Source organism: Marmota monax, unplaced genomic scaffold, assembly GCF_021218885.2.
Source record: "Marmota monax isolate L192 unplaced genomic scaffold, Marmota_monax_Labrador192_F-V1.1 WCK01_AAM20220418_F8-fsc00092, whole genome shotgun sequence".
Classification (NCBI taxonomy): Eukaryota; Metazoa; Chordata; class Mammalia; order Rodentia; family Sciuridae; genus Marmota; species Marmota monax.
This window is the reverse complement of record NW_026692583.1, coordinates 954,657-977,968: the sequence shown is the minus strand read 5'-3', so window position 1 is coordinate 977,968 and position 23,312 is coordinate 954,657. Positions and strand designations below refer to the sequence as shown.

At 55.4% G+C, this 23,312-nt stretch overlaps 1 protein-coding gene across 2 annotated transcripts in view; it reads left to right on the top strand.

Annotated features, from left to right (window-relative positions):
- Positions 1-23,285, top strand: part of Dnah10 (dynein axonemal heavy chain 10) — a 115,489-nt gene extending 92,204 nt beyond the window's left edge. Inside the window, exons 58-79 of one of the 2 annotated variants that reach the window (XM_058579786.1) lie at positions 5,007-5,188; positions 6,167-6,303; positions 7,186-7,403; positions 8,704-8,925; positions 9,114-9,261; positions 10,151-10,430; positions 10,756-10,985; positions 11,669-11,942; positions 12,942-13,046; positions 13,382-13,536; positions 14,319-14,401; positions 15,858-16,041; positions 17,038-17,238; positions 17,781-17,990; positions 18,116-18,211; positions 18,877-19,048; positions 19,458-19,589; positions 19,766-19,977; positions 20,067-20,234; positions 21,303-21,483; positions 22,431-22,576; positions 22,913-23,285. In XM_058579786.1, coding sequence (XP_058435769.1) covers positions 5,007-5,188; positions 6,167-6,303; positions 7,186-7,403; positions 8,704-8,925; positions 9,114-9,261; positions 10,151-10,430; positions 10,756-10,985; positions 11,669-11,942; positions 12,942-13,046; positions 13,382-13,536; positions 14,319-14,401; positions 15,858-16,041; positions 17,038-17,238; positions 17,781-17,990; positions 18,116-18,211; positions 18,877-19,048; positions 19,458-19,589; positions 19,766-19,977; positions 20,067-20,234; positions 21,303-21,483; positions 22,431-22,576; positions 22,913-23,059 — 3,883 coding nt within the window. In that variant the 3' untranslated portion in view covers positions 23,060-23,285. Of the gene's footprint in view, positions 1-5,006; positions 5,189-6,166; positions 6,304-7,185; positions 7,404-8,703; positions 8,926-9,113; positions 9,262-10,150; positions 10,431-10,755; positions 10,986-11,668; positions 11,943-12,941; positions 13,047-13,381; positions 13,537-14,246; positions 14,402-15,857; positions 16,042-17,037; positions 17,239-17,780; positions 17,991-18,115; positions 18,212-18,876; positions 19,049-19,457; positions 19,590-19,765; positions 19,978-20,066; positions 20,235-21,302; positions 21,484-22,430; positions 22,577-22,912 lie in introns of both variants that reach the window. The other variant, XM_046446020.2, reaches the window with a different exon arrangement.
- Positions 23,286-23,312: the final 27 nt, after the last annotated feature.

The window sequence follows — 23,312 nt, the reverse complement described above, 5'->3', positions numbered from 1 at the left end:
TCAGCACCGCATATACATAAATGAATAAAATAAAGGTCCATCAACAACAAAAAAATGTTTTTTTATTAAAAAAAATTATTTTTAGTTGTAGGCAGACACAATATCTTTATTTTATTTATTTATTTTTATGTGGCACTGAGGATCGAATCCAGGGCTTCACACATGCTAGGCAAGTGCTCTATAACTGAGCCCCAGCCCAAGCCCAACAACTAAAAAAAAAGCATTGTGGGGAGTGGGTCACTGTCATGGCCCCCAGACATTCTGTAAACCACTCCTGTCACCTGCTGTCGGGAGGAGTGGCCTGCGGGGGTGGGCAGGTGAGCTTCCCCTGTGTGGCCTGGTCTCTGCAGGGCCGTGCATGGATTTGGTTGATAAGTTGAAAGCCCCAGGAGGATCAGGCCTGGCTGCCCCCTTTGCCCACCCAGAGAGGCTCCTGCTTCCAGGTCGATAGTCGGTGTCTCACCTTGTTCCTGCTCCTGTGGCGCTCCTGTGTCCCTGTGCCCTGTGTGTCTCATGCGGATCTCACAGGAGGTTGGGCCCTTCTCCTGTATGGGAACTTGAACAGGAACTCAGTCCCTGCTGCACAGGGGAACCTGAGTGACACCAGAGTTGCTGCTATGTGACCAACAAGTCATCCCTCCAGTGTTCTCCAGAGTGTGGTGCTGACAGGGCTTTAGGGCGGGTGCTATAAATGTCCCTGCTGCGTGGCAGATGGAGGTGCCAGGACAAGGTGGGGCTGCGTGTGGGCCAGGTGATAGGAGGGACAGTCAACTGCATTTTCAAGGAAAACGCCCCACGGCTGGCTACATGGTATGGGCGGCTCCCAGCAGCAGCTTAGAGAGCTGGAAAGGACACTGAAGGGCATCTAGAGAGGAGGGGCAGGGAAGGCAGTGTCCCCCTGATTGAGGGCAGGGGAGGGGGAGTCCCTGGGGTCACGTGGAGAACTTGATGCATCCCTGAGTTAGACAGGCCTCGTGCCTGAGAGAGCTAAAAGTGGCCGATGGCCTAAAGACCTAAAGGGAGTGATGGTTTGAAGTGCTATTGTGGAGGGCTGGGGCTGGGGCTGAGTGGTAGAGCATTTGCCTGGCATGTGTGAGGCACTGGGTTCGATTCTTAGCACCACATATGAAAAAATAAAGGTCAACAACTAATAAGGTATTTGAAAAAAAAAATAGAGCACTTGCCTGGCATGTGCGAGCCCCTGGGTTCTGTCCCTGTCATGGTAAAAATTAAAAAAAAAAAAAAAAAAGAGCCATTAGAGCAGGGAAATACAGTCCTGCATGGCTCTGCCTCTTACCAGCTTCATGACCTTCAGTTTGTCGTCTAAGGCTCTGTGACATTCAGCTTGTCATCTAACCTCTCTGAGTTTGCTTCCTTACTTGTAAAATGTGGACGATGACAGTCATCCCCAATGAGTCAGGGCGGTTGTGAGGATAAAAGGCGCTAGTGTGTGAAGAATCCTCAGACCTGGCTGGACACTTAAGCAGTGCCAGCACAGCTTTAGCCATTGTCCTGTTCCAATGTCACATCGGCGTGCCACAGCCCAGCCCAGCAGCTTCCCGGGCTACCTGATATTTGAGGCTCTCTTCAGCCCCTGGCTTCAGAGTCCGAGGGTTTGAGAGTGAGGGTAGACAAATGAAAGCACACCATTCATGTTTTTCTGCTTGCATTTTGGAGATCTGCAGGCGCGTATGTGGTGAACACCCTGCTATTTTAAACCGTCCCATCCCGCCAGGCAGTCTGCTCAGCCAGGCCCTGTGGCTGTGGCTTTAGCTGGCCTCCAGTCCCTTGCCTTCACACAGAGCAAACCTGGCTGCTTTGCCACGTGCTGGGCAAGCCCCCCACGGGGTGTGTTTCTGGCGGTGGGTGTGGTTCATAATGCCTGGCCCTGGGGACCTGCTGCTCCCCAGCCCCCCTGAGGCCTGTTTCCCTCACCAGAAGAGGGCGCTGTTGACGTTGGATCTCTGCTGCTGCTTTTGTAGGTGGAGAGTGGCATCTGTGTGGTTCTAACTAGCGTGAGGTGGCCTTTTTTTTTTCATTGTGGAAAATGCTGTCTCGTGTTCTGTTTATCTGTGAAGTTGTTGTTATTACTGTTGCTTTTGTCTTCTTAATCATTTCCAGGGGATTTTCTTTCTCTTTTTTGCAAAGCTGGAGATGGAGTCCAGGGCCTTGAAAGCTAGGCACCTGCTCTGCCCCTGGGCTAGCCCTCAGCCCCCAAATGGCATTTTGTATGACAGGGATTCGCTATCCTCTCATACAATGAGTGCAGATATCTTCTAGTTTGTCTTGGCTGTTTGATTTTATTAACAAGGTTTGTGTGTGTGTGTTTGTTTTTGCTGTGTATGTGGCAGTATTCTATATTGTTCCTTTTAATATCCTGTCAGTTAAAATGCCTTGCTCTTGTCAGATGGTGACACAAAGCACAGTTTCTTTCTGTACCTTTATGGTTCAGTTTTTTTTTCATTTAAAATTTTTTTGATCTATTTGGGTTTTTTGTTTGTTTGCCGGGGTCCTGTGTGAGTTTGAATCCAGCCCTCCATCCCCCATGACTGCAGTCTGGCCTTCGTTAGGTCTTTGGGATGGCAAGCCTGATGGGCCAGCACTTACATCTTGACAGTTTCATAACCTTAATTCCTTGGAGGGCACTTCCTGTCCATAATGCTCAATCCCCTTTGTAGAAATAACTAAACGTTAAGCCAGGAAGACGAGGAGCAATGGAGATTGGAAGCGGATGTTTCTCTGCTGTTGGAGTATAAAGGTGCCCTTTGTCGCTGGCTTATGATTGTGCTTTTCTTCCTTCCATTTATTCCGTAGTCATTGGATCCAATTCCTGCCACCCTGAACAGGCCCTGGGGCTGGTGGCATTGGGCCAGGCAGTCCCGCCCGGCCACAGGAGCCTGCAGTCTGTGCTCCTGGCTCCAGGGGGCGCTCTCCAAGGTGGTGAGAGCTTGGCTCAGGGAAGAGCAGGTGGCTGGCGAGCCTGGGGTAATGTAGGGGGATATGGGGAGTGGGGCTTGCGATGGTTCTTTCTTCAGGAGGGCAGCAATAGTCTTATCTCCCCCACCCCCGAGTTTGTTTTGGAGGAAGAAGGGAATCCTACTCTGATCTGCAGCCTCAGCCTTTCAGACATCTCAGCCACCTGGCACCTCACCGACTCAGAGTCTGGAGCTGGAAGGGCCTGGTTCCACGTCCCCACTGTGTTGGCTGGAACGCTGAGGCCTCTGGCTGGGCCCTGACTCGCCCACGGGCTCAGGACCTGGCCACTTGGGCCACGGCTCTTTCCATCTTATGTCTGGAAACATCTTGCTGGTCCTTGCCTCCCTGGTTACTGGGAGCAGTGGCCCAGGGTTGGCTCTCACCAGGCCTGGAGGAGACCTCTCAAAGCCAGCTGGCAGTGTCCCCTGCTTTTGTAAGCAGCAAACGCTAGCAGAATCAACCCCTTCTCTGGTGACTCAGGGTCATCACTGTAATCACAGGCTGAGAGCTGGACTTTTGTTTGCCCCTCCCCTGCCCCACACTTGCCCTGGCTTGTCCTTGAGCCCATGCCCCTCTGTCCTGGCCTATCTGCAAGGTCTGGGAGGGGGCTTTGCCAGGATGGGGTCTCCAGCCTGCTCTCTGGTCAGCTTGGCCCCCCTCCAGCTCTCCCTCTTTCCCCACCTCCTTGGGGTTGCCTCCTAGAGCACCACACTGGAGTCTGGGCACCTGCCAGGCCACACCTTGTTTCCAGGCCCTCCTGAGGCCCATGCCCCTCCTGCTCCTCCCTCTCCCCTCCTGGGCTCCTGCTCCTCCCTTCCCCCTCCTGGGCTCCCTCATCCCTCTCCCTTCCTGGACTCCTGCATCCCTCTCCCCTCCTGGGCTCCCTCATCCCTCTCCCCTCCTGGGCTCCTGCTCCTCCCTCTCCCCTCCTGGGCTCCTGCATCCCTCTTCCCTCCTGGGCTCCTGCTCCTCCCTCTCCCCTCCTGGGCTCCTGCTCCTCCCTCTCCCCTCCTGGGCTTCTGCTCCCCCCTCTCCCCTCCTGGGCTCCTGCATCCCTCTCCCCTCCTGGGCTCCTGCTCCTCCCTCTCCCCTCCTGGGCTCCCTCATCCCTCTCCCCTCCTGGGCTCCTGCATCCCTCTCCCCTCCTGGGCTCCTGCTCCTCCCTCTCCCCTCCTGGGCTCCTGCATCCCTCTCCCCTCCTGGGCTCCTGCTCCCCCCTCTCCCCTCCTGGGCTCCTGCATCCCTCTCCCCTCCTGGGCTCCTGCTCCTCCCTCTCCCCTCCTGGGCTCCTGCTCCTCCCTCTCCCCTCCTGGGCTCCTGCGTCCCACTCCTCTCGCTGTCTCCTCACACCTTTGTCTGGAGATCAGCACCTTCTGCAGCTGCCTGGTGGCCCCGGCACCAGCAAGTCACCTTGTGGCCTGCTGGGCCCTGCTGGAGCTTTGCACCAATGCTGTTCTGTCTCTTGTTTCTTTGGGCTCTGGTTCTCTGGGGGACTCAGGGCGCCTGGTGCTGGAGAAGCAGGTAAGTCTATTGAGGCCATAGACGTCAATGAGGGCCAAATCCTGGAGGAGCCAGAGCGTGGGCCCAGCTCCAGCCCAGCTGTGTGAACACGGGGTGGTCCAGTGCCCACAGCCTGTTTCTTACCTAGTAAACGGGAAGATGATGGTGTTGATGGTGATAAAGACAGTAGTGATGCAGCCACCACTTAATCTAAGTAGTCATGGGGGGTGTAATTAAAAGGCAAGTTCCCAGACTCTGCTCTAACCTATGGACCTGGCTGCACAGGGTGGCCTGGGTTGGTATTTTAATGCCTGTCCCCACCCCCATGATTCTGAGGCTCAGTTGGGTTCCAGGAGCCTTATCCAACCTGACAGGGGGCCTGTCCCTGCCCTTAGAGCTCCTACCCAGGACCCCATGTGTGTGTGGGGGGGACCTGGTGTCCTTGGCTTCTCAGACTCATTCCTGGAGTGAGCACCGGCCAGATCCAGCCACACCCCCATGAGACCCACACACGCTCCCATCCCTGCCAGGTCCTTTGCCAAGCCCCCGAGGCAGGTGCAGACGGTGTGCGAGTGCATCCTCATCATAAAGGGCTACAAGGAGCTCAACTGGAAGACCGCCAAAGGCATGATGTCCGACCCCAACTTCCTGCGGTCTCTGATGGAGCTCGACTTCGACTCCATTTCCCAGAGCCAGGTTAAAAGCATCAAGGGTGAGTGTGGGGATGTGCGGCCAGCTAGGGCTGCCCCCACCCTATAGAGGACGGGCAGCAGGGCAGGGGGCTTACCAGGGGCAGGCCTTCCCTGAGATCAGAGGGTCACCACTGTCCTGCAGGTGGACAGCCTACTGACTGTCCCCAGAGGAAAATGGCAGGGAGAGAGGAAGCTGATGGCCCCTGCCTGGCTGGCTGGGCAGCAGGAAACAATCTTGCTGGGACTGGCCCAGCCTGTCCTCTGTGTGTCCCATCAGTGCACACGGTCTAACCTTGACTCCCCCCAGTAAAGTCTCCATGGACCCCTCAGAATAGGCAGTGGGGAGGGGACAATGTCTCCCAGAGCCAGCACTGTGCCTTGGTTCACAGACACCGAGTTCCCTTGGGCTGACTCCTGCCCCTGCCGGGCGCTCGGCTCTCGCGCTCGGTTAGGCGGAAGGACAGCTGTATAAAAAGCAGTGCAGGTTCATACTGTCACGGTCCCCTCAGACCCAACGCCAAGGGCTCCTTTCACCCCATTAGAAGCAAAAGCAACCAGACACAGACAAGAGCAGTGAGTGTCCAATCCCAAGTGTACCCTCTGCCTGATCCCGAGTGAGTGGCTTCCATTCGGGGAGAGGACCTGGGGTGAGGTGCAGGTGGAGGCCAGAGTGGCCCCCAAGTCCCAGTCAGCTGCCTGTGCCTGGTCACCGTGTGCTCAGTCATGAGACCCCTTGACACGCTGGTTCCCAGGCTCCTGAGTGTCACCCGGAGGCCCCTGGGTCCAGGGACATCCCAACAGCAGTGGCTGTGCCCCCACACACATCTTAAATGCCATGTGTGTGAGACTCATTTTTGCCGCTCCCATGGAGCTGCCTGGGTTCAACTCCAGTGTCACCAAGGAATAAGGAGCCAGTTTCCCTTCCTTTGTCAATAGGCTCATTTCCGGTTTTGTTTTCCCCAATGCTAAGCCTGTGGGGTTGGGGTCTTTGACTTTAGGCCTCTTGAAGACCCTCAATACCACGATTGAGGAAATGGAGGCCGTGAGCAAAGCTGGTCTGGGGATGCTCAAGTTCGTGGAGGCCGTCATGGGCTACTGTGATGTCTTCAGGGAGATCAAGCCCAAGAGAGAAAAGGTAACCGCCCCTCCGCCTCGAGACCAGTCACCACCGTCTACAACGTCTTAGAGTCAGGATTGACGTGGCCGCAGCTTTGCTGGGAGAGTTCTGGCAGATTCGGAAACCTGTGAACATTTCCCCCAGTACATGGTGGCCCTGAAATCCAGCTTGCTTAGACGTCGAAGGAGTGGACATGGCCGGCTGTGGAAGGTCTTCCAATTTCCTGCCAAAAGTGTGGGAGGAAGGTGTCCGTGTCACTGTTCAGGGCGGAGCAGAGCTCCTCAGCCTGGGCTCTGGGCTTTGGGGGAGGGCCAGCTCGCTCTTTAGGGGCCACCTTGTGCTTCATAGATGTGTAGTGGTGTCCCTGGCCTTGCCCTCAGGCTATGACATCCAGAAATGTCTCTGGATGTTGCCGTGTTTTGGGGGATAATATCAGCCCAGTTGAGAACAACTGGGGTGAAATAACATGTAGAACCCTAGAAACAACGAGATCAGGCCGAGCTCTTCATTTTGAGTCCTAGTTTGACAGTGCTTTCTAACGCAGAATTTTTTTTTACTCAGAAAACTTAGGACCACTAGTAAGCCCAGTCTGGTTCCCAGTGTATTCTTTTGAGTTTTTGACTCAGAACCACAGTGTCCTCTCACTATGACCTCAGTACCCATGAAGATCCAGCCATCTGCTGTCCTGGGTACAGGATGTCATTTTGCCAAGGGATGTAGAACTTTTGCAGATGGCATTTGAGGGGGTAACTCAGAAAAGAAGCCTCACGTCTGAATGTGGCATAGAGTCATAGGTTGGAACTACTAAGGAGTGCAGTGTGGACACTGCCCAGGTCCGCAACCCTCTGACCACTGCCCCCCATGGTCCCTTGAGATGACCTGCAGTTTGTCTTCACTTAGGTGGCCCGGCTGGAGCGGAATTTCTACCTCACTAAACGGGAACTGGAAAAGATCCAGAATGAGTTGGCTGCGATCCAGAGAGAACTGGAAGCGCTGGGGGCCAAGTACGAGGCCGCCATCCTCGAGAAGCAGAAGCTCCAGGAGGAAGCCGAGATCATGGAGAGGCGGCTGATTGCCGCGGACAAACTCATCTCGGGTCTAGGATCAGAAAACGTCAGGTCAGCCTGCACATCTGTCCCACCCGACGAGCAGGGCCCCACGGGACTTGGTGGGCACCATCCCCTTCCCTGTGGATTCTCCCTTTCACCTTGTGTTTCCATCGGAAAAACCACGTGATGAGTTGTTTTGTGGTTGTCATGGTTGAGGTGGCCGAGGGCCGTTTTGTAGACGGGCTGTTTATGGAGTCACCCACTAAGGGTTGAAGGAGCCAGTGCAGGTCAGAGACCTGGAGAAAACTATTGCATCCAGCAGTTGTCCGAGGTTTAGGGTATGTGGACTTCTTGGTGACCTTTAACCCCTGGGTGCCTCTAAAGGACATGAGAAGAGGGGCCCACCTCTGTCACTGCAGAGGTAATTTTTAAGGGTACAGCTGTTGTCGGTCCTAGGCTCAATCTGAAGTGGGTGGGGCTGTTTGATATTTGTGGGTGAGACTGGCCATGCTTTTCCATGAGACAGGATGATTGTTTCTAATCTGGCATCCATAAGTGTGATGTATAAAGCACTGGAAACTATTTTCTGCTTCTGGGAAACAATTTCCAGTATCCCTAAAACCTGTAAGACTCTGGGTACTGACTGTAAGAGGCCAAGTGGAGCATTCGCTCTCTTGGGTCCTGGGTAGAACTCTCTTGCCAGGTAGGACCTGAGCTCTTGACTGTGCTGGCCTTAGTACTGTCTTGAATCAAGGGGTTTGAAGCAGTGGGATTACCACCTGGTAAACAGGTTGAGATTATAGAGTCCCACTAAGGTTTACTGAGCCCCTGCCGGAGCTCCAGCTGTGCAGGGTCCTGGAATTGAACCTGCCTTTCAAAATGCCGGCGGGCTGAGCAGGGAAATGCTGGCAAGCTCCCTTTATAGGAGAAAAGAGTCTCCCTAAAAATGTTTCCCTCTGGCTGGCTCTGTTGAGCGGGTCCTTCTGGAATGTTCTTATAGTTGTTCTTAGTGCCTCTTTAGTTGTGGAGAACTGAGGTCCACTCTTCGTTTATCTGCTCCTCTTTGGAATCTTCTTGCATGAGATGACAGTCGAAAAATGCATCTGTTTATTATTCTGATTTTAAACGACCTCCTCCTCCTCCTCCTGTTCTAGCAAACGTGTTTGTTGAAGTTGACACAGGTTTGTACGTCTTTGTGGAGTGTGGTAGCATAGCTCAGTGCGTCACATCAGGTAATGAGCATCTTCCTCTCCTAAACCTTAACCTCAGGGAAACCATAGTCTAGAATGACTTATCACGCACTCTGGAATATCTAGAGGAATCCGCAGACTGGGAGGGGAGCCCTCAGAGCAGCCTCCTCTCCCACCAGGTGGCTGAAAGACCTGGAGGAGCTCCAGCACCGGCGGGTGAAGCTGCTGGGGGACTGTCTGCTGTGCGCGGCCTTCCTGAGCTATGAGGGCGCCTTCACCTGGGAGTTCCGGGACGAGATGGTCAATCAGGTGTGGCAGAGCGACATCCTGAGGCGGGAGATCCCCCTGAGCCAGCCTTTCCGACTAGAGAATCTGCTCACAGATGACGTTGAGATCAGCAGGTGTGGGGTGCCCCTGGGCTGGAGGGGATCAGGCTAGGGTCTGCCTGGGTGGGGACGGCAGCTTTCTGAGGAGGCTTGAGCAGCCTGAGGGTCAGTAGATGGGTTCTGGGAGGTTCATCCCATCTCCGTTCGCCATTGGGTCACAGTGTGGTGGGAGAGGTCAGTCTCCCTCTGGCCGTCCCTCTCAGGTGGGGCTCCCAGGGCCTGCCCCCCGACGAACTCTCCGTGCAGAATGGCATCCTCACCACCCGGGCCAGCCGCTTCCCGCTCTGCATTGACCCCCAGCAGCAGGCGCTCAACTGGATCAAGAGAAAGGAGGAGGGGAACAACCTGCGGGTAGGCCTGGTCCCCGCCCCGCCCCGTCCCGGCCCAGGCCAAGCGAGACGCCGCCCCCCTGGCCTGATGTGGCTGCCCTCGCTGCCCACCCGTGCGTTCCTGGGATGGGCCCTCAACACTCCCTCGCTGCTTTTTGGAGCCTGGGTGGGGTCGTGATCGCAGGTGGGGTGGGAGCAGCAGCTTGACCCAAGGTGGGACCCACGCACCTCACCATTCACCCACGTAAAGGGTGCAGCCCGGCGGGCTTGGTGCGTTGACAGAGTTGCATGACAGTTTCTGGTCAGCCTTGGAAGACTTGTCACCATGAGAGAAAATGCTGCATCCCCTGGTGATGGCCCCGCTGAGCCCTCCCCTGCCCTGGCCCCACCAGGCCCTGGTGACCATGATGGTGTCTCCCTCTGTGGATTCGCCTCTCGTGCCCCTGTCGTGTGAGTGGCTCCTGCAGTACTGGCCTCCTGGTGTCCTGGAGGTTCCTCCATGTTGCCCCTGTGACAGTGCTTTGCCTGTCCCATGGCCGAGTCCCTCCACAGGGTGGACATGCTGTGTTGGTTTATCATCCATCCACTGAAAAGCCCTGGGCTGTTCTGCTTTGAGGCTCCTGAACAAGGTCGCTGCGCACGTTTGTGCCCAGGGATGAGTATCCTGGGTTCTCTGGGTGTGCACCCAGGACTAGGGTCCCCAGGCCCGACATGTCCTGCTGAACTCATGATCAAGTTAATGGCTTTCGGCTTTCCTGTGTCCTTATCTTTCTGGTCTTTGCTCCCTCCTGATTCTTCCTGCAGCCCCTGGCTCCTCCATTTCTGGGTGTAGTCACCCCCTGGCGCAGCGCTTGGCCTCACGGTTGGCAAGGGCAGGTGTGCGGCTCTCAGCTCCTGCCCCTGTCTTCTAGGTGGCGTCCTTCAACGACTCCGACTTTCTGAAACAGCTGGAGATGTCCATCAAGTATGGGACCCCTTTTCTTTTCCATGATGTGGATGAGTACATCGACCCTGTGATTGACAATGTCCTAGAAAAAAACATCAAGTACACGCAGGGGCGGCAGTTCATCATCCTGGGGGACAAGGAGGTCGACTACGACTCCAACTTCAGGCTCTACCTGAACACCAAGCTGGCCAACCCCAGGTACAGCCCATCGGTGTTTGGAAAGGCCATGGTCATCAACTACACCGGTAAGAGCAGATGGAGCCTGGTGAGGTTAGGGGGTTCCCGCTGAGACCAGTCCCCTCTAGGCCTTCCTGGGCTGCTCTTCGCTGGTGACCCTGGACAGTTCCTTCATAAGCACATCTTCAGGGTTAGCTCTCGGGTGGGCGACACCTGGAAGGCCCCAGGCCTTTGGGAGTCAGGTGTTCTCACCTGGAGGAGGAGAGGTGGCCTCTGTGCTGGGCGGGGAGCCATTGCGTCCTTGTGTCTCAGACCTGCCCTGGGCTCTCATGGGAGAGGTGCTGCAGGCCTGGAGCTGGGTGCAGATGTGAGGGCCACTCCCTGTCCCCACAGTCACACTGAAGGGCCTGGAGGACCAGCTGCTGAGCGTGCTGGTGGCCTTCGAGAGGCGTGAGCTGGAGGAGCAGCGGGAGCATCTCATCCAGGAGACGAGTGAGAACAAGAACCTGCTGAAGGACCTGGAGGACTCCCTCCTCCGGGAACTGGCCACCTCCACTGGGAACATGCTGGATAACGTGGAGCTGGTGCAGACCCTGGAGGACACCAAGTCCAAGGCCACGGAGGTGTGCGCCACTGGCCGTGGAGGGGGGGGTCCAAGCTGGGCGGGCTCTCAGCACTCAGCAGGCTCTGGCTCTGACTCTTCTGAGGATTTGGCTGATGAGGAGGGGCTCGTCTAACAGGGTGTGCTGCAGGGAGGGGGATCATGACGGTGCCCCAGGGACCCTCCAGTGGAGAGCGGGAGAAACCTGGCTTTACCTGGCCTGCGTCAAGAGCAGGGTCATCAGCTCAGAAAGCAGAAGAGTCGGGCAGGGCAGAGCCACCGTCCCTTCTTCTTCACCCCTGGACTGGTCTCCACTCTCTGCCAGCTTTGGCCTCACATGAGTGTGGCCTCATGTCCTCCCAGGTTTAAGTCCAGGGGCATAAGTGGGATCTTTTCCTGTTTCTGTCCTGAATGTCCTGAGAGTCACCAAACCACCCAAAACAACCCGGGGTGGAGTTGGGGTGGAGCCCTCCTGTGGAATGAAGGGGGCAGTGAGTCTCCAAGTGGAAGCCAGCAGCTGTAACCGGGGGCTCTAGTCGGCCATTCAATTACGAACGCCCACCAGGTCTCCTAGGAGAGAGGACACCCTGGGCCCCTGTGGGTTCCACAAGCACTGCATGGTCTTCTCTGCCGTCCCCTCCCCTGCCCTGCCCTGTCCTCTGGGTCTTCCTGGCTGTGTCCAGGATAACTTGGGCCTTTTCTCAGGTATCAGACAAGCTCAAGCTGGCGGAGAAGACAGCCCTGGACATTGACAGGCTGCGGGATGGCTACCGGCCGGCGGCCAGGAGGGGGGCCATCCTGTTCTTCGTGCTGTCCGAGATGGCGCTGGTGAACTCCATGTACCAGTACTCCCTGAGCGCCTTCTTGGAGGTCTTCGGGTTGTCCCTGAAGAAATCGCTGCCAGATTCTATCCTCATGAAGCGGCTCAAGAACATCATGGACACCTTGACCTTCAACATCTACAACTACGGCTGCACAGGTGAGCGAGGCCTCCCCCACTGCCCCGGGGCAGGTGTGCGGACACTTCACCTACCGAGACCTTACTGAGGCCAGTGTCTGGAACAGCCCTTTAGAGAGCCGTGATTCATGCCCTAGGAGGAGTCCACAGTCTGTTTTGGATTCAGAGTTGTGTGGCCATGGCCGCTGTTTACTCCATCAGCCCAGAAATGAGACCCCTGCCCCTCGACACCCACTTCTCCCCTAACCCTGCTGCCCCTGACCTACCTTCTGAGCCCGTGGATTTGCTTCTGGTGGGCATTTCACATCAACAGAACACACTGGGTGGCTCTCCTTTCTTCACGGAGCACAGTTTCAGGGTGTGTCCACTTGGAAGTCCGTAGCGGGATCCACCCTTCCTGTGGCTGAATGCTTGTCCTCTTGTCTGGGTAGGGTGCATTTTGTGTCCGTTTGTTGGTGGATGGACATATGGGCTATTCGTGGTTTTTAGCTCTTAGGATAATGCTGCTGTGGAATTCACATTCACGTTTCTGTGTGAACCTGTGTGTGTGTGTGTTTGTGTGTTATGAGTGTCCCGTGTTCTACCCTGAGCTGCACTCCCAGCCTGAACATGTGTTGAATTCTCTAGATTTTGTGTATACCTAGGAGTGGGAGTACTGGGTCACGTGGTAGCTCTGCTTAGCTTTTTAAGGAACTGCTAAACTCTTTTCCAAAGTGGCATTCCTGATTTTCACCTCCTAATTTTTAAAAACTTTTTGTCATGGAAAATTTTGAATCTAAAAAGTAGAATCATTTAAGGGTCCTCCCACACCCCCTCCAGCCAGGGCTGTTTTGACCCTCAGCTTCCTACTGGGACCATCGATCTGTGAGTATTTCAGCCTGTGTCTCTGGGACAGGTCGGCAGATGTTCTCTGTGAAGGGCCAGAGAGTCACCCCTCAGGCCCTGCAGGCCTAGGGTCCGCCCCGACTCCCGCATTTGCCCAGGTGGTTTAGAAGCACCCTTTGTGGCGTCTCTCTGCAGGGCTGTTCGAGAAGCACAAGTTACTCTTTTCCTTCAATATGACCATCAAGATAGAGCAAGCCGAGGGAAAAATCCCCCAGGAAGAATTGGATTTCTTTTTAAAAGGTAATTATTCGCCTGTCTTCATTTTTCCCAGTCTCTCCTCGGCAGCATGGCTCACAGGGCTCCTTGGTTATAACAGGTGCCATCACCACCCGCTCGCTGCCTCTTAAATGCTCCTGCTGGTAACTCCGGCCTCTGAAGTGGCTGTGGCTCTATTCACAGCATCTGCCCTGCCTGGGGGTTGGGGGCGCAGCAATACTGTTGTGCTGTTGGTGACAGGGACGCCCACCCTGCCTCCTTGGGAAGCAGACTTTCCCCCTAAGCCAGAGGAGCCCAGCTGCTGAGCTGCCTGCTGGGCATGGGCAGCACCAGGGCATTCGCTTCTCTTCTCATCTCAGGAAACATCTCCCTGGAGAAGAGCCAGAGGAAGAAGCCCTGCCCATGGTTGTCCGACCAGGGGTGGGAGGATGTCATTCTTCTATCAGAAATGTTTTCCAATAACTTTGGGCAGCTTCCTGGTGACGTGGAGGATAATATCACCCTCTGGCAGGAGGTGAGCCCACATCTTCTCTCCCTTTTTCCATCTGCCAGCAACCTCCAGCTAACCATACCTGCCCCTTGGGAGTGAGAATTTCCTTTGAAAACCCCATTCAGAGTGTAGTCCATGCCCGCTCACTCCAGGGTGAAATTCTCCTTTGTTCAATTCAGTTAGCTGGGTAGAAGGACCATCCATCCATCTGCCGTCCATCTGTCTGTCCATTCATCCGTCCATCCATTTGTCCATCTGTCCATCCACCCATCCCTCCATCCATCCATTCTGCTGTCCATCCACCCATCCCTCCATTCATCCATTTCTCCATCCACCCACCCATCCCTCCCTCCATCCATCCATTTGTCCATCCAGGAGACACTGACTGAGCATCTGCCAGGTACCGCATCCCTGGATGGGCACCAGGAAAACCACAGGGAAGGAAACCTGGTTCCTCCCTTTCTGATGTTCACAGTTCTGATTTAGAAAATTAAAGCTCAAGATGGGATGTGGTGGCCTGGGTTGTGGCTCAGTGGTAGAGCACTCGCCTAGCCACATGCAAGGCCCTGGGTTCGATCCTCAGCGCCACATAAAAACAAATAAAATAAAGGTATTGGGTCCAACTACAACTAAAAAATTTAAAAAAAAAAAGATGTGGCCCTCTCATGGTAATGGTGGCCTACGTCATTTCTGAGTTGATGTCATAATGATTTTTTTTTCCTTGCTTTTCCCAGTGGTACGACTTGGACTCGCTAGAGCAGTTCCCATTTCCCTTGAATTACGATAAACGCGTCACTCCTTTCCAGAGGTTGCTTATTCTGCGCTGTTTCCGTGTGGACCGGGTGTATCGGGCGGTGACAGACTATGTGACCATAATCATGGGGGAGAAGTAAGTGTGTCTTCTGTTTTTGTGGTCCTTCCTGTGGCTGGGATGTCTGGTATCGCCTCCACCTGGACTCCCAGGAAGCAGAGAACTGTGAGCCTGGTCTGTGCGCAGTGGCTGAGGGTCTTGCCAGGACAAACACCGCTGTACTCTTCACTTCTGATTTTCCAGTAGCCACACTTGGACAGAAACAGATGAAATTTTGATATTTTATTTTTAATTAATGACTAACGACATATGAGTAGTACGCATAACTGAATATATTAAAGCATTAACTTTTCATGTAATCAATATAAACCTCATTGAGATTTTTATAGGCTTGGGGGGGGGGCATTTAGTCTTCAAAATCCTGGGTGAACTTGCCACAGCACATGTCAGGGGATAGCTACCTTCTAGGTGCTCAGTGGCCAACGCGCCTGGTGGCACCATACTAGACAAACAGCTCCAAGCTGAGCGTGGCGCCAGACAGATCCCTCCAGGTTGCAGGTGTAGCTGTGCCCTTGTGTCCCACGGGCTGTGGGAATGAGGGATGAGGTGGGGTTGGGGGCACTGGGGCAAACTGGAGTCAAGTCCGGGCCACAGGGGCAGCTGCCCTGAGCTCTTGTCCATAGCAGGTGGCAATGGGGCTGAGTGATTTGAACCTTTAAATCTCTGAAAGGAGCTAGAAATTCAGATTTTTTTTAAACATGAATCTCCCCTTCTTTCTGTGTTGGCAACTCACTATTTTGAATTGCTGTAACAAAATACTAGATGCTGGGTAATGTACAAAGAACAGAGATTGATTTGGCTCTGGGGTCTGGAAAGTCCAAATGGCATCGCATCCGCATCTTGCAGCAGCCCCTTTGACTGTGTCATGATGAGAGACAGGCAGGAGGGGACCCAGCCACATGGTAATGGACCCAAGCATATGGGGGACCTCACTTTACAACAGGCCCTCTTGTGAGAAGTGCCTGGTTCCTGCAAGGAGAACTATGTTCACCCCCTCCAGAGGTGGTACCCGTGACCTGACCTCTTGGAAGGAGCTCCCACCTCTTGAGCATCGACAGCCTCAAAATAACGTCACACTGGGGGCCAAGCTTCTAGCACGTGAACCTTTAGGGGAGAGACTGTATCCAAACCATATAGCAGCAACTAATTAAAAAAAAAATAATCCATCCAGATGTGGGCCTGCCTGTGGAACTGTTGACCGCAGTCTCAGGTTTTGTGCCAGGGGCACGTGTACCTGGAAGGCAGGGCAGGGCACCCAGACATGCACATGCCCTGTGCTAATGGGAGCCGGGGAAGCCCCTGTCCCCAGTTAACCATCCACCATGGAGACGCTTGTGAAAACTAGATTCTCAAACCAGGACCATGCAATAGTCAGAAGTTCTGGACTCTGGGAGAGATGGCACTGATCAGATGGGTGAACCCTGGCCCTGGGCTGCCCTCCGGGAGGGTTTTTCAATTTCGTTTCTTTCCCCAGGTATGTGCAGCCCCCGATGATCAGCTTTGAAGGCATTTTTGAGCAGAGCACGCCCATGTCGCCCATTGTGTTTATCCTGAGTCCTGGCTCCGACCCTGCCAGCGACCTCATGAAACTAGCCGAGAGGACTGGTTTTGGAGGAAACCGCCTCAAATTTCTCGCAATGGGTCAAGGTCAAGAAAAGGTAATCTGTGGTTGGAAGGGACAAGGGCAGTTTAGGTGAGATCCTGGCCTCCTTTAGGGATGTAAGCTGAGAGCCCCCTCCACACCTGGGTTGATGGTTTCCCACCACAGGGCAGAGATAGAGTGCTGGAAGGTGACCACATGAATAGCTGGAATCCCGCCTCCTTAAGAGACCCTGCCCTCCGCTGTTGTCAGAGCCTTCTCACACTCATTCTCTCCCTGGATCCCTGCCATGACCCCTGGGATCAGGATTGTTGTGATGCCTGGCTAAGGAAGTGGGTGAGGGGTGCCGCACCCAGGACCGCGCTGGGCAGGATGGAACAGGGGCATGGCTGCCAGTCCTCGGGGCCTTGAGCTTGCTTTGCCTCAGTCTTTGCTGGGTCCTGTACCACATCACACCCAGTTAGAACTTGCCCCACAAGTGCAGTGCAGCATGGGACGGAGCTGGAGGGTGAGCATGGTGGTCACACATGAGGTCCCAGCTCTGCTGTGGTCTGTCTGCGAGGCTCTGGCAAATGTTTCTGCTGCTGCTGGCAGCCCTTGTGAGGTGACAGTGTCAGGAGCCGTGGGCGCCACCCACCAATGGAAGCGATTTTAAAGTCAGCCATCACGTCAGTTTGAAGTCATTTCAAAAACCAAGATTTTATTGAGTGGGGGGCTTGCTTTCCCTCTGAACTCCTCCTGGGAGGCTCTGGGGTTGTTCTCTACTCAGGGCCCTGCCCATCTTGGCGGGTGGTGGAGCTTGGTGCCTGCTCAGGGAGTTCCAGGTGCAGCTGTGTGGGAAGCTGGTGCTCTGGGGCCGGGGAGGCCATGAGGGCCGGGCGGGCGCTCACGACCTACAGGCTGTGGCTGCAGGAAACCCCAAGGAGATAGAGTCTCCAACAGCTGCTCTGGTATCGCTGGCTCCGCTGTCCTCTGTGGAGTGGGCACCCCTTGCCTGTGGGCAGAGTTGGTGGCTCTGGGACGCCCACGCTCCCCTCCCGCTCCCTCCGTGCAGGTGGCCCTGCAGCTGCTGGAGACAGCGGTGGCTCGTGGGCAGTGGCTGATGCTGCAGAACTGCCACCTTCTGGTCAAGTGGCTGAAAGAGCTGGAGAAGTCCCTGGAGAGGATCACCAAGCCCCACCCAGACTTCCGCTTGTGGCTCACCACTGACCCCACCAGGGACTTCCCCATTGGGATCCTGCAGAAGTCCTTAAAGGTCTGCAGGACAGGCAGAGGGCTGCCCGTCTGCTGGGGGGTGCTTGGGTGCCCCATCTCTGGCCCCATCTCTGCCTCTCCAGAGGAAGTGCTGGAGGTGGGGCTTGTGACCTGCCTCCCTGACCCACCCTGCAAGTGCTCTGGTGGTGTCTGGTGGCTGTCACGAGCCTCACGTGTCCTGAAGCTCCCCTTATCTCTGAGGACAGACCATGGCAGCCTGCAGGGCCCAGCAGTGGCGGGAGGTCTCGGTGGTTTATGCACCTGGTGGATTTATTCTCAGGGAGGTCTCGTCATCTCCCTTCCTGGGGCAGGTGGAGGGAAGACCTAACTTTCATTCTGACAGCTGAGGATCTGGGTTTCGGGGGGAGTGGGGTGGGCTTCTCCGCCAGCTCCTGTCCTGCACCTTCTCTGCCTGTGCCCTGGACGAGGGACTTGCTGTGAGGGGAGGAGGACAAGCCATGACCTCTGGCTTGCCCCCTCTTCAGAGCTGCGTCCACGGGTTCATGGCTTCCATCTAGGTCTGCCTCCTCGTCCTTTCTGCAGGTTGTCACGGAGCCACCCAATGGGCTCAAACTGAACATGCGGGCAACGTACTTCAAGATCTCACCCGAGATGCTGGAGCAGTGCCCGCACACGGCCTTCAAGCCCCTGGTCTACGTGCTGGCCTTCTTCCACGCCGTGGTGCAGGAGAGGAGGAAGTTCGGGAAGATCGGCTGGAACGTGTCCTACGACTTCAACGAGTCCGACTTCCAGGCAAGCGTGCGGGGCTGCGGCTCCTGCCCCTGCTCCCGGGCTGGCCCACGCGGGCTGTTCAGCCGTCTGGGCTCGGTTCGAGGCCTTGTTAGTTTACTGTGACCGCCTGTTCCTTTTCTCTCAAGGTCTGCATGGAAATTCTGAACACGTACTTAACAAAAGCCTTCCAGCAGCAGGACCCTCGGATCCCCTGGGGCAGCCTCAAGTACCTGATCGGGGAGGTAGGAGATCCTGGGGAAGCAGCCCCTGTGCGTGGCCGGGAGCCCTGGATAATCCCTTCCTGCTTCTGTTCCCCTCCCCTAAGGTCCTGGTGAAATACCCCCACTCGCCACCAAGCTGTTCTGTCTTCGGTGACCTGCAGTCACGTGGGGGTTTCCTGAGCTAGATTCATGGCCCGGGGCTCATGCCAGGCTTCCTCAAGGTGTCAGCAGTGCTCTGCTAGCCACACCTGGGCACAGCACGGGCACCTTCGTCCTGGGCTCTGGGCTCTGGAAACCATGGCCCTCCAGGAGTGGCTGGGAAGCTGTCTTGGTGGCCTGTACTTGGTTCAGACAGTGGCCCCAATGCTGAAGACACAGTGGCTGCTTTCTTTTTTTTCCCTGTTTGTCTGACGTGCGTTGGGGACTCTGTCAGGGACATACTGGTCCAGCCCTTCCCGAGGATGCTCCTCACTTTGGTCTCTGCCCTTGGGAAGTCAGGGGGGTACTGCACGTCTTGCAGACAAACTCTCTGCACCCATGGGCTGGAGCTGCACAGGGGCTGAGCTGGCAGGAGACTCACGGGGCCGAGTGGGTCTTCACTGTGGCAAGCCAGTGGCCCCTGGAGCCAGGAGCCCAGGTGCAGCAGTGGGGTGTGCATCCCCCAAGCTCACGGGCTCTGGCCGCAGGTCATGTATGGAGGACGCGCCATCGACAGCTTCGACCGCCGCATTCTGACCACCTACATGGACGAGTACCTGGGAGACTTCATTTTTGACACTTTCCAGCCCTTCCACTTCTTCCGGAACAAGGAGGTGGACTACAAAATCCCTATTGGTGATGTGAAGGATAAATTTGTTGGTGAGATTTCTCAGATATGAAAGCTATTTTTAAAGCTTTTTGGGGAGACCCTAAATTCCAACAGTTGTCTTTCCTAAGGTCGTCTTGGTGGCTTTTCTGATCAGGACAGGGGTGGGGCATCCTGGTTGGTCAGGTGGGGTCTGTTCAGCCTGCTAGGAGCCCAGAGGGCTTTTCCTAGTCTGCAGAGGCAGTCACTGATTCCACCTGGAAGGACATAGCAGCCCTGGGAAGCTCACAGCTCATTTCTGTAACAGAGAACTGCTATGCATGCTGGTTTGGGATTTTTATTTAAAAACACATGGCCCACTCAGTCGTGGAAATTAGTCTTGCTCGTCTGGGAACTTGGGTGCTGTGGGCCCTTGGGAACAAGGGCAGGTGACAGTACAGCCTCCGTTCTCTGGGGTTCCAGAAGCCATCGAGGCGCTCCCGCTTGCCAACACACCTGAGGTGTTTGGCCTTCATTCCAATGCCGAGATTGGGTATTACACACAGGCAGCTCGGGACATGTGGGCCCACCTGCTGGAGCTGCAGCCACAGACGGGTAAGTGAGCTCTGGGGGCTCCTTAACTTGGTCAGGGCCTGGGCGTCTGCTCGGGGCTCCTGGTTGGTTTTTTTAGCTTCCCCACATGGCTGATGCCTTCCCAAGAACTAAGGGGCTTGGGACGTGCCTTCCTCCACCCAGATGGCTCGCTTTCCTAAACTTGTCCTGGTTTTTAGGGGAATCCAGCAGTGGCATCAGCCGCGATGATTACATCAGCCAGGTGGCCAAGGACATCCAAAACAAGATGCCCAAGGTGTTCGACTTGGACCAGATCCGGAAGTACCTGGGTGTAGGGATCACGCCCACCGCGGTGGTGCTCTTGCAGGAGCTGGGGCGCTTCAACAAGCTCGTGACGCGGATGAGCAAGTCTCTGGCGGAGCTTCAGAGGGTGAGCGCTGCTCCCTGTGTGCCCAGCTGTTGGCCTGCAGCTCCTGCATCTCTGCTGCAGTCTGCCTGTTGCTCTCGATTCCGCAACAGGCCCTGGCTGGAGAGGTCGGAATGAGCAATGAGCTAGATGATGTCGCCAGGTCTCTTTTTATTGGGCATATCCCTAATATCTGGAGGAAGCTGGCCCCGGACACCTTGAAGTCCCTGGGGAACTGGATGATCTATTTCCTGCGGCGGTTCAGCCAGTACACGCTGTGGGTAAGTGGGAGCCACCCTGCCTCCCTCAGCCGCCTCCCCGCCCTTGTCCCCAGAAGCAACCTCTGCAGGAGTTAATATTGCCACAGGAATGTCCTTGGGTCCCACAAGCACGTGGGGCTCTTTTCCTGCGTCGTCTTTGACTCTGAAGCATCCCGTGCTCACTTGGGCACCCCGTCTTGGGTGAGCCTCGAGCCTCGTTCTGGCCCAGCACACCCTAATCCCACTGGCTCTTTTTGGGAACTGAGGCATCACGCCTCACAGATATTCGGCATCCACTCTCCTTCTGATGGGCGTCAAGGTGGTCACTTCCCGTGTTTCTGGTGGTGTGTTTGTGCAACATGTTGGCACGCACGTCTGTGGATGCTCACACCAGTGTATTCACGAGTCCATTCCAGCGGGGGAAGGGTTGAGGACCGTGCCTTCAGGTTTTGGTGGTCAGGAGGTTTTCTAGAGGAGGGGAAGCCACCTATATTTTGGGTCTCTGCCTCCCTGACAGGTGAAAACTGCTGTGGATTGTCTTGTTCTGCATTTCTCTAGCTGTGGTGGGCTGAGTGTATCTTACGAGTTTCTGCACAGTCTGCGTTTATTTTTCTTGGGCTGTGTTTTGGTTCTCAGTTGTGCTGTTCCTGAGGACTCCATCTTTTCCGCTGGTGTTGAAGGGCTCTTTGTGGATCAGAGGAGTTGGCCTCTGGGCGCCAGGTTGTACGTGCTCCTCCAGCTCGTCCAGAGCCTTTCGACTTTGACTGTGGCACCCTTTCCACAGAAGAGTTTTAGGTTTTCATGTGGTCAAACATCAGTGGCCTGTAATGGTGCCTGGGCTTGGGGCTCCCCACCTGAAGATGATGAGAACCTTACTGGAGATTGATTGGGTCCTTCTGTGGCTATGTTTGAACCCACCTGGAATGTGACGGTCCAGCTCCTTTCCCCAGTGGGCCACCAAAGCCAGAACCATCAATTTGCTGCCAAGGTGGAATACATCTTTTATCTTGTGCTGACCCTCCATGACCAGCTCTGACCCTGGCGTCTGACAGTGGCCCTGGCTCCTACCACTTGCCTGCCTCTCTCCAGGTCAATGAGGGTGAGCCCCCTGTGATGTGGCTGTCAGGGCTGCAAATCCCAGAGTCCTACCTCACAGCCCTGGTGCAGGCCACCTGCCGGAAGAACGGCTGGCCGCTGGACCGGTCCACCCTGTTCACACAAGTGACCAAGTTCCAAGATGCAGAAGAGGTGAATGAGCGGGCAGGACAAGGTACGGTTGGCTTGTTAGGGAGTCTTGGCCTCTTATTTGGGGTTTCTCCCCCAGAGCCACCCAGAATTCAAAGGGCAGTTGCAGTATGGGGCACGATGGGCTGGCCATGTTTAAAAATCGCTGTGTCTGTGTGCCCTTTCCTGCTGCCCAGGAGGCCAGTACCTGTGTCCCTGAGAGCCCTGGAGCTAATGTCAGGGGAGGCCTGGGCACGATGCTAGCCTGTGGGAAATGAGCTCCTAGGTCAGAATTAGTTCTTGCAAAGGTCACTGGGTGGCTTCCCTATAAACCTCCAGGGGCCAGGGACAGGGGGAGCCAGAGGGCAGTATGGGCTAACTGTTGGAACCATTATATTATACCATGATTTCAGATCCCTAAGACATTGAGTACTGCTATGAAAATAATAGCTGAAATCACATTTCCCTGGGGCCTTGGCCAGAGGCCATTTAACTGCAAGGAGTGAACCCCCCTTGCCGCTTCATGAGAGGGGTTTAAGGTGCAGCTCCTAGGTGGCAGCGGCAGAAGCCCAGCCAGGGCTCAGAGGCAAGGCACGTGTCTGGCTGCCACTCTCTGGGGCCAAAGGATTGTCTTCTTCATGTGCCTGCCACCCCAGAGAGCACTTTCTCTGTGGCTCCCTAGCCGCTGTGGCTCACCAGGAGCTGGGTTGCCAGCTCTGACCTGGTGCTACTCAACTCTGCAGCCTGAGCACCCATGGTGGTCTGAGGCTGCGCGCCCGCCCTGTGCCCACTCCTTTGTGGCCCACTGTTCCTCTTACAAAGGCAGGCAGGCAGGGCAGAGGTGATGGAGAAAGGCCTGGCTGTGTTCCAGGCATGTGTGAGGAGGCGGGGCAGAGGTTGTGTGCCTGTTCCACCTGCGTGACCACTGGAGTGGCCACTGGCAGGGTGGCGGAGGCCTCCTTGTTTATCTGGGCCTGTCCCTACTGTCTCCAGGGTGCTTTGTCTCGGGACTATACCTAGAAGGTGCTGACTGGGACATAGAAAGGGGATGTCTGATCAAGAGCAAACCCAAGGTGCTGGTTGTGGACCTGCCCATCCTGAAGATCATCCCCATTGAGGTGCACCGCCTGAAGCTGCAGGTGAAGCCTTCCTACCTCTCCAGCACCTTCCCTTCTGACCTGGGGGTAGATGAGGTGCTTTCCACAGTCAGGCCTTTGGAAACCTCTGTGGGGTTGGGGAAGCCTTGGGGACCTGATAATAGCCACGGGCACAGGTGTCAGGCTGCAGTTCAGACCTGAGGTGTGGGGACTCCTTCCTCCCTTCCTGTGAAATTCTGCAGACACTGAGGCAGGAAGTAGTTGCATCTGGTTGGGCTGCAAGAGCCCCTATGTGGCCTGGGCCAGGTCCCAGCTTTGAACCTCTCTCCAGCCCTGAGCTTCCTCCTCCACGACTGCTCACCTGCCCTTCCCTTGCAGAACACCTTCCGGACGCCCGTCTACACCACCTCCATGAGAAGGAACGCCATGGGGGTCGGCCTGGTCTTCGAGGCCGACCTCTTTACCACCAGGCACATTTCTCACTGGGTGCTGCAGGGGGTCTGCCTCACCCTGAATAGCGACTAACCCTGGGGTGAAGGAAACCAGGGCAATGCGTGAGTTCTAGTCTTGAGTGTTGCTGCTCCCTGAAGAGCCCTCAGTCCTGTCGTTCCTTGGGGGGCCTTGGGGGCAGGGAGGATGACCCTGATTTTCCTTTCATTTAAAATCAGTATTTGAATCTTTTTGCATTAAATTAACTCAATGGTTGTATTTTTTAAATTGCTTTTAAAAAATATATACATATTTGTTTTTAGTTGCCAGTGGACCTTTATTTATTTAT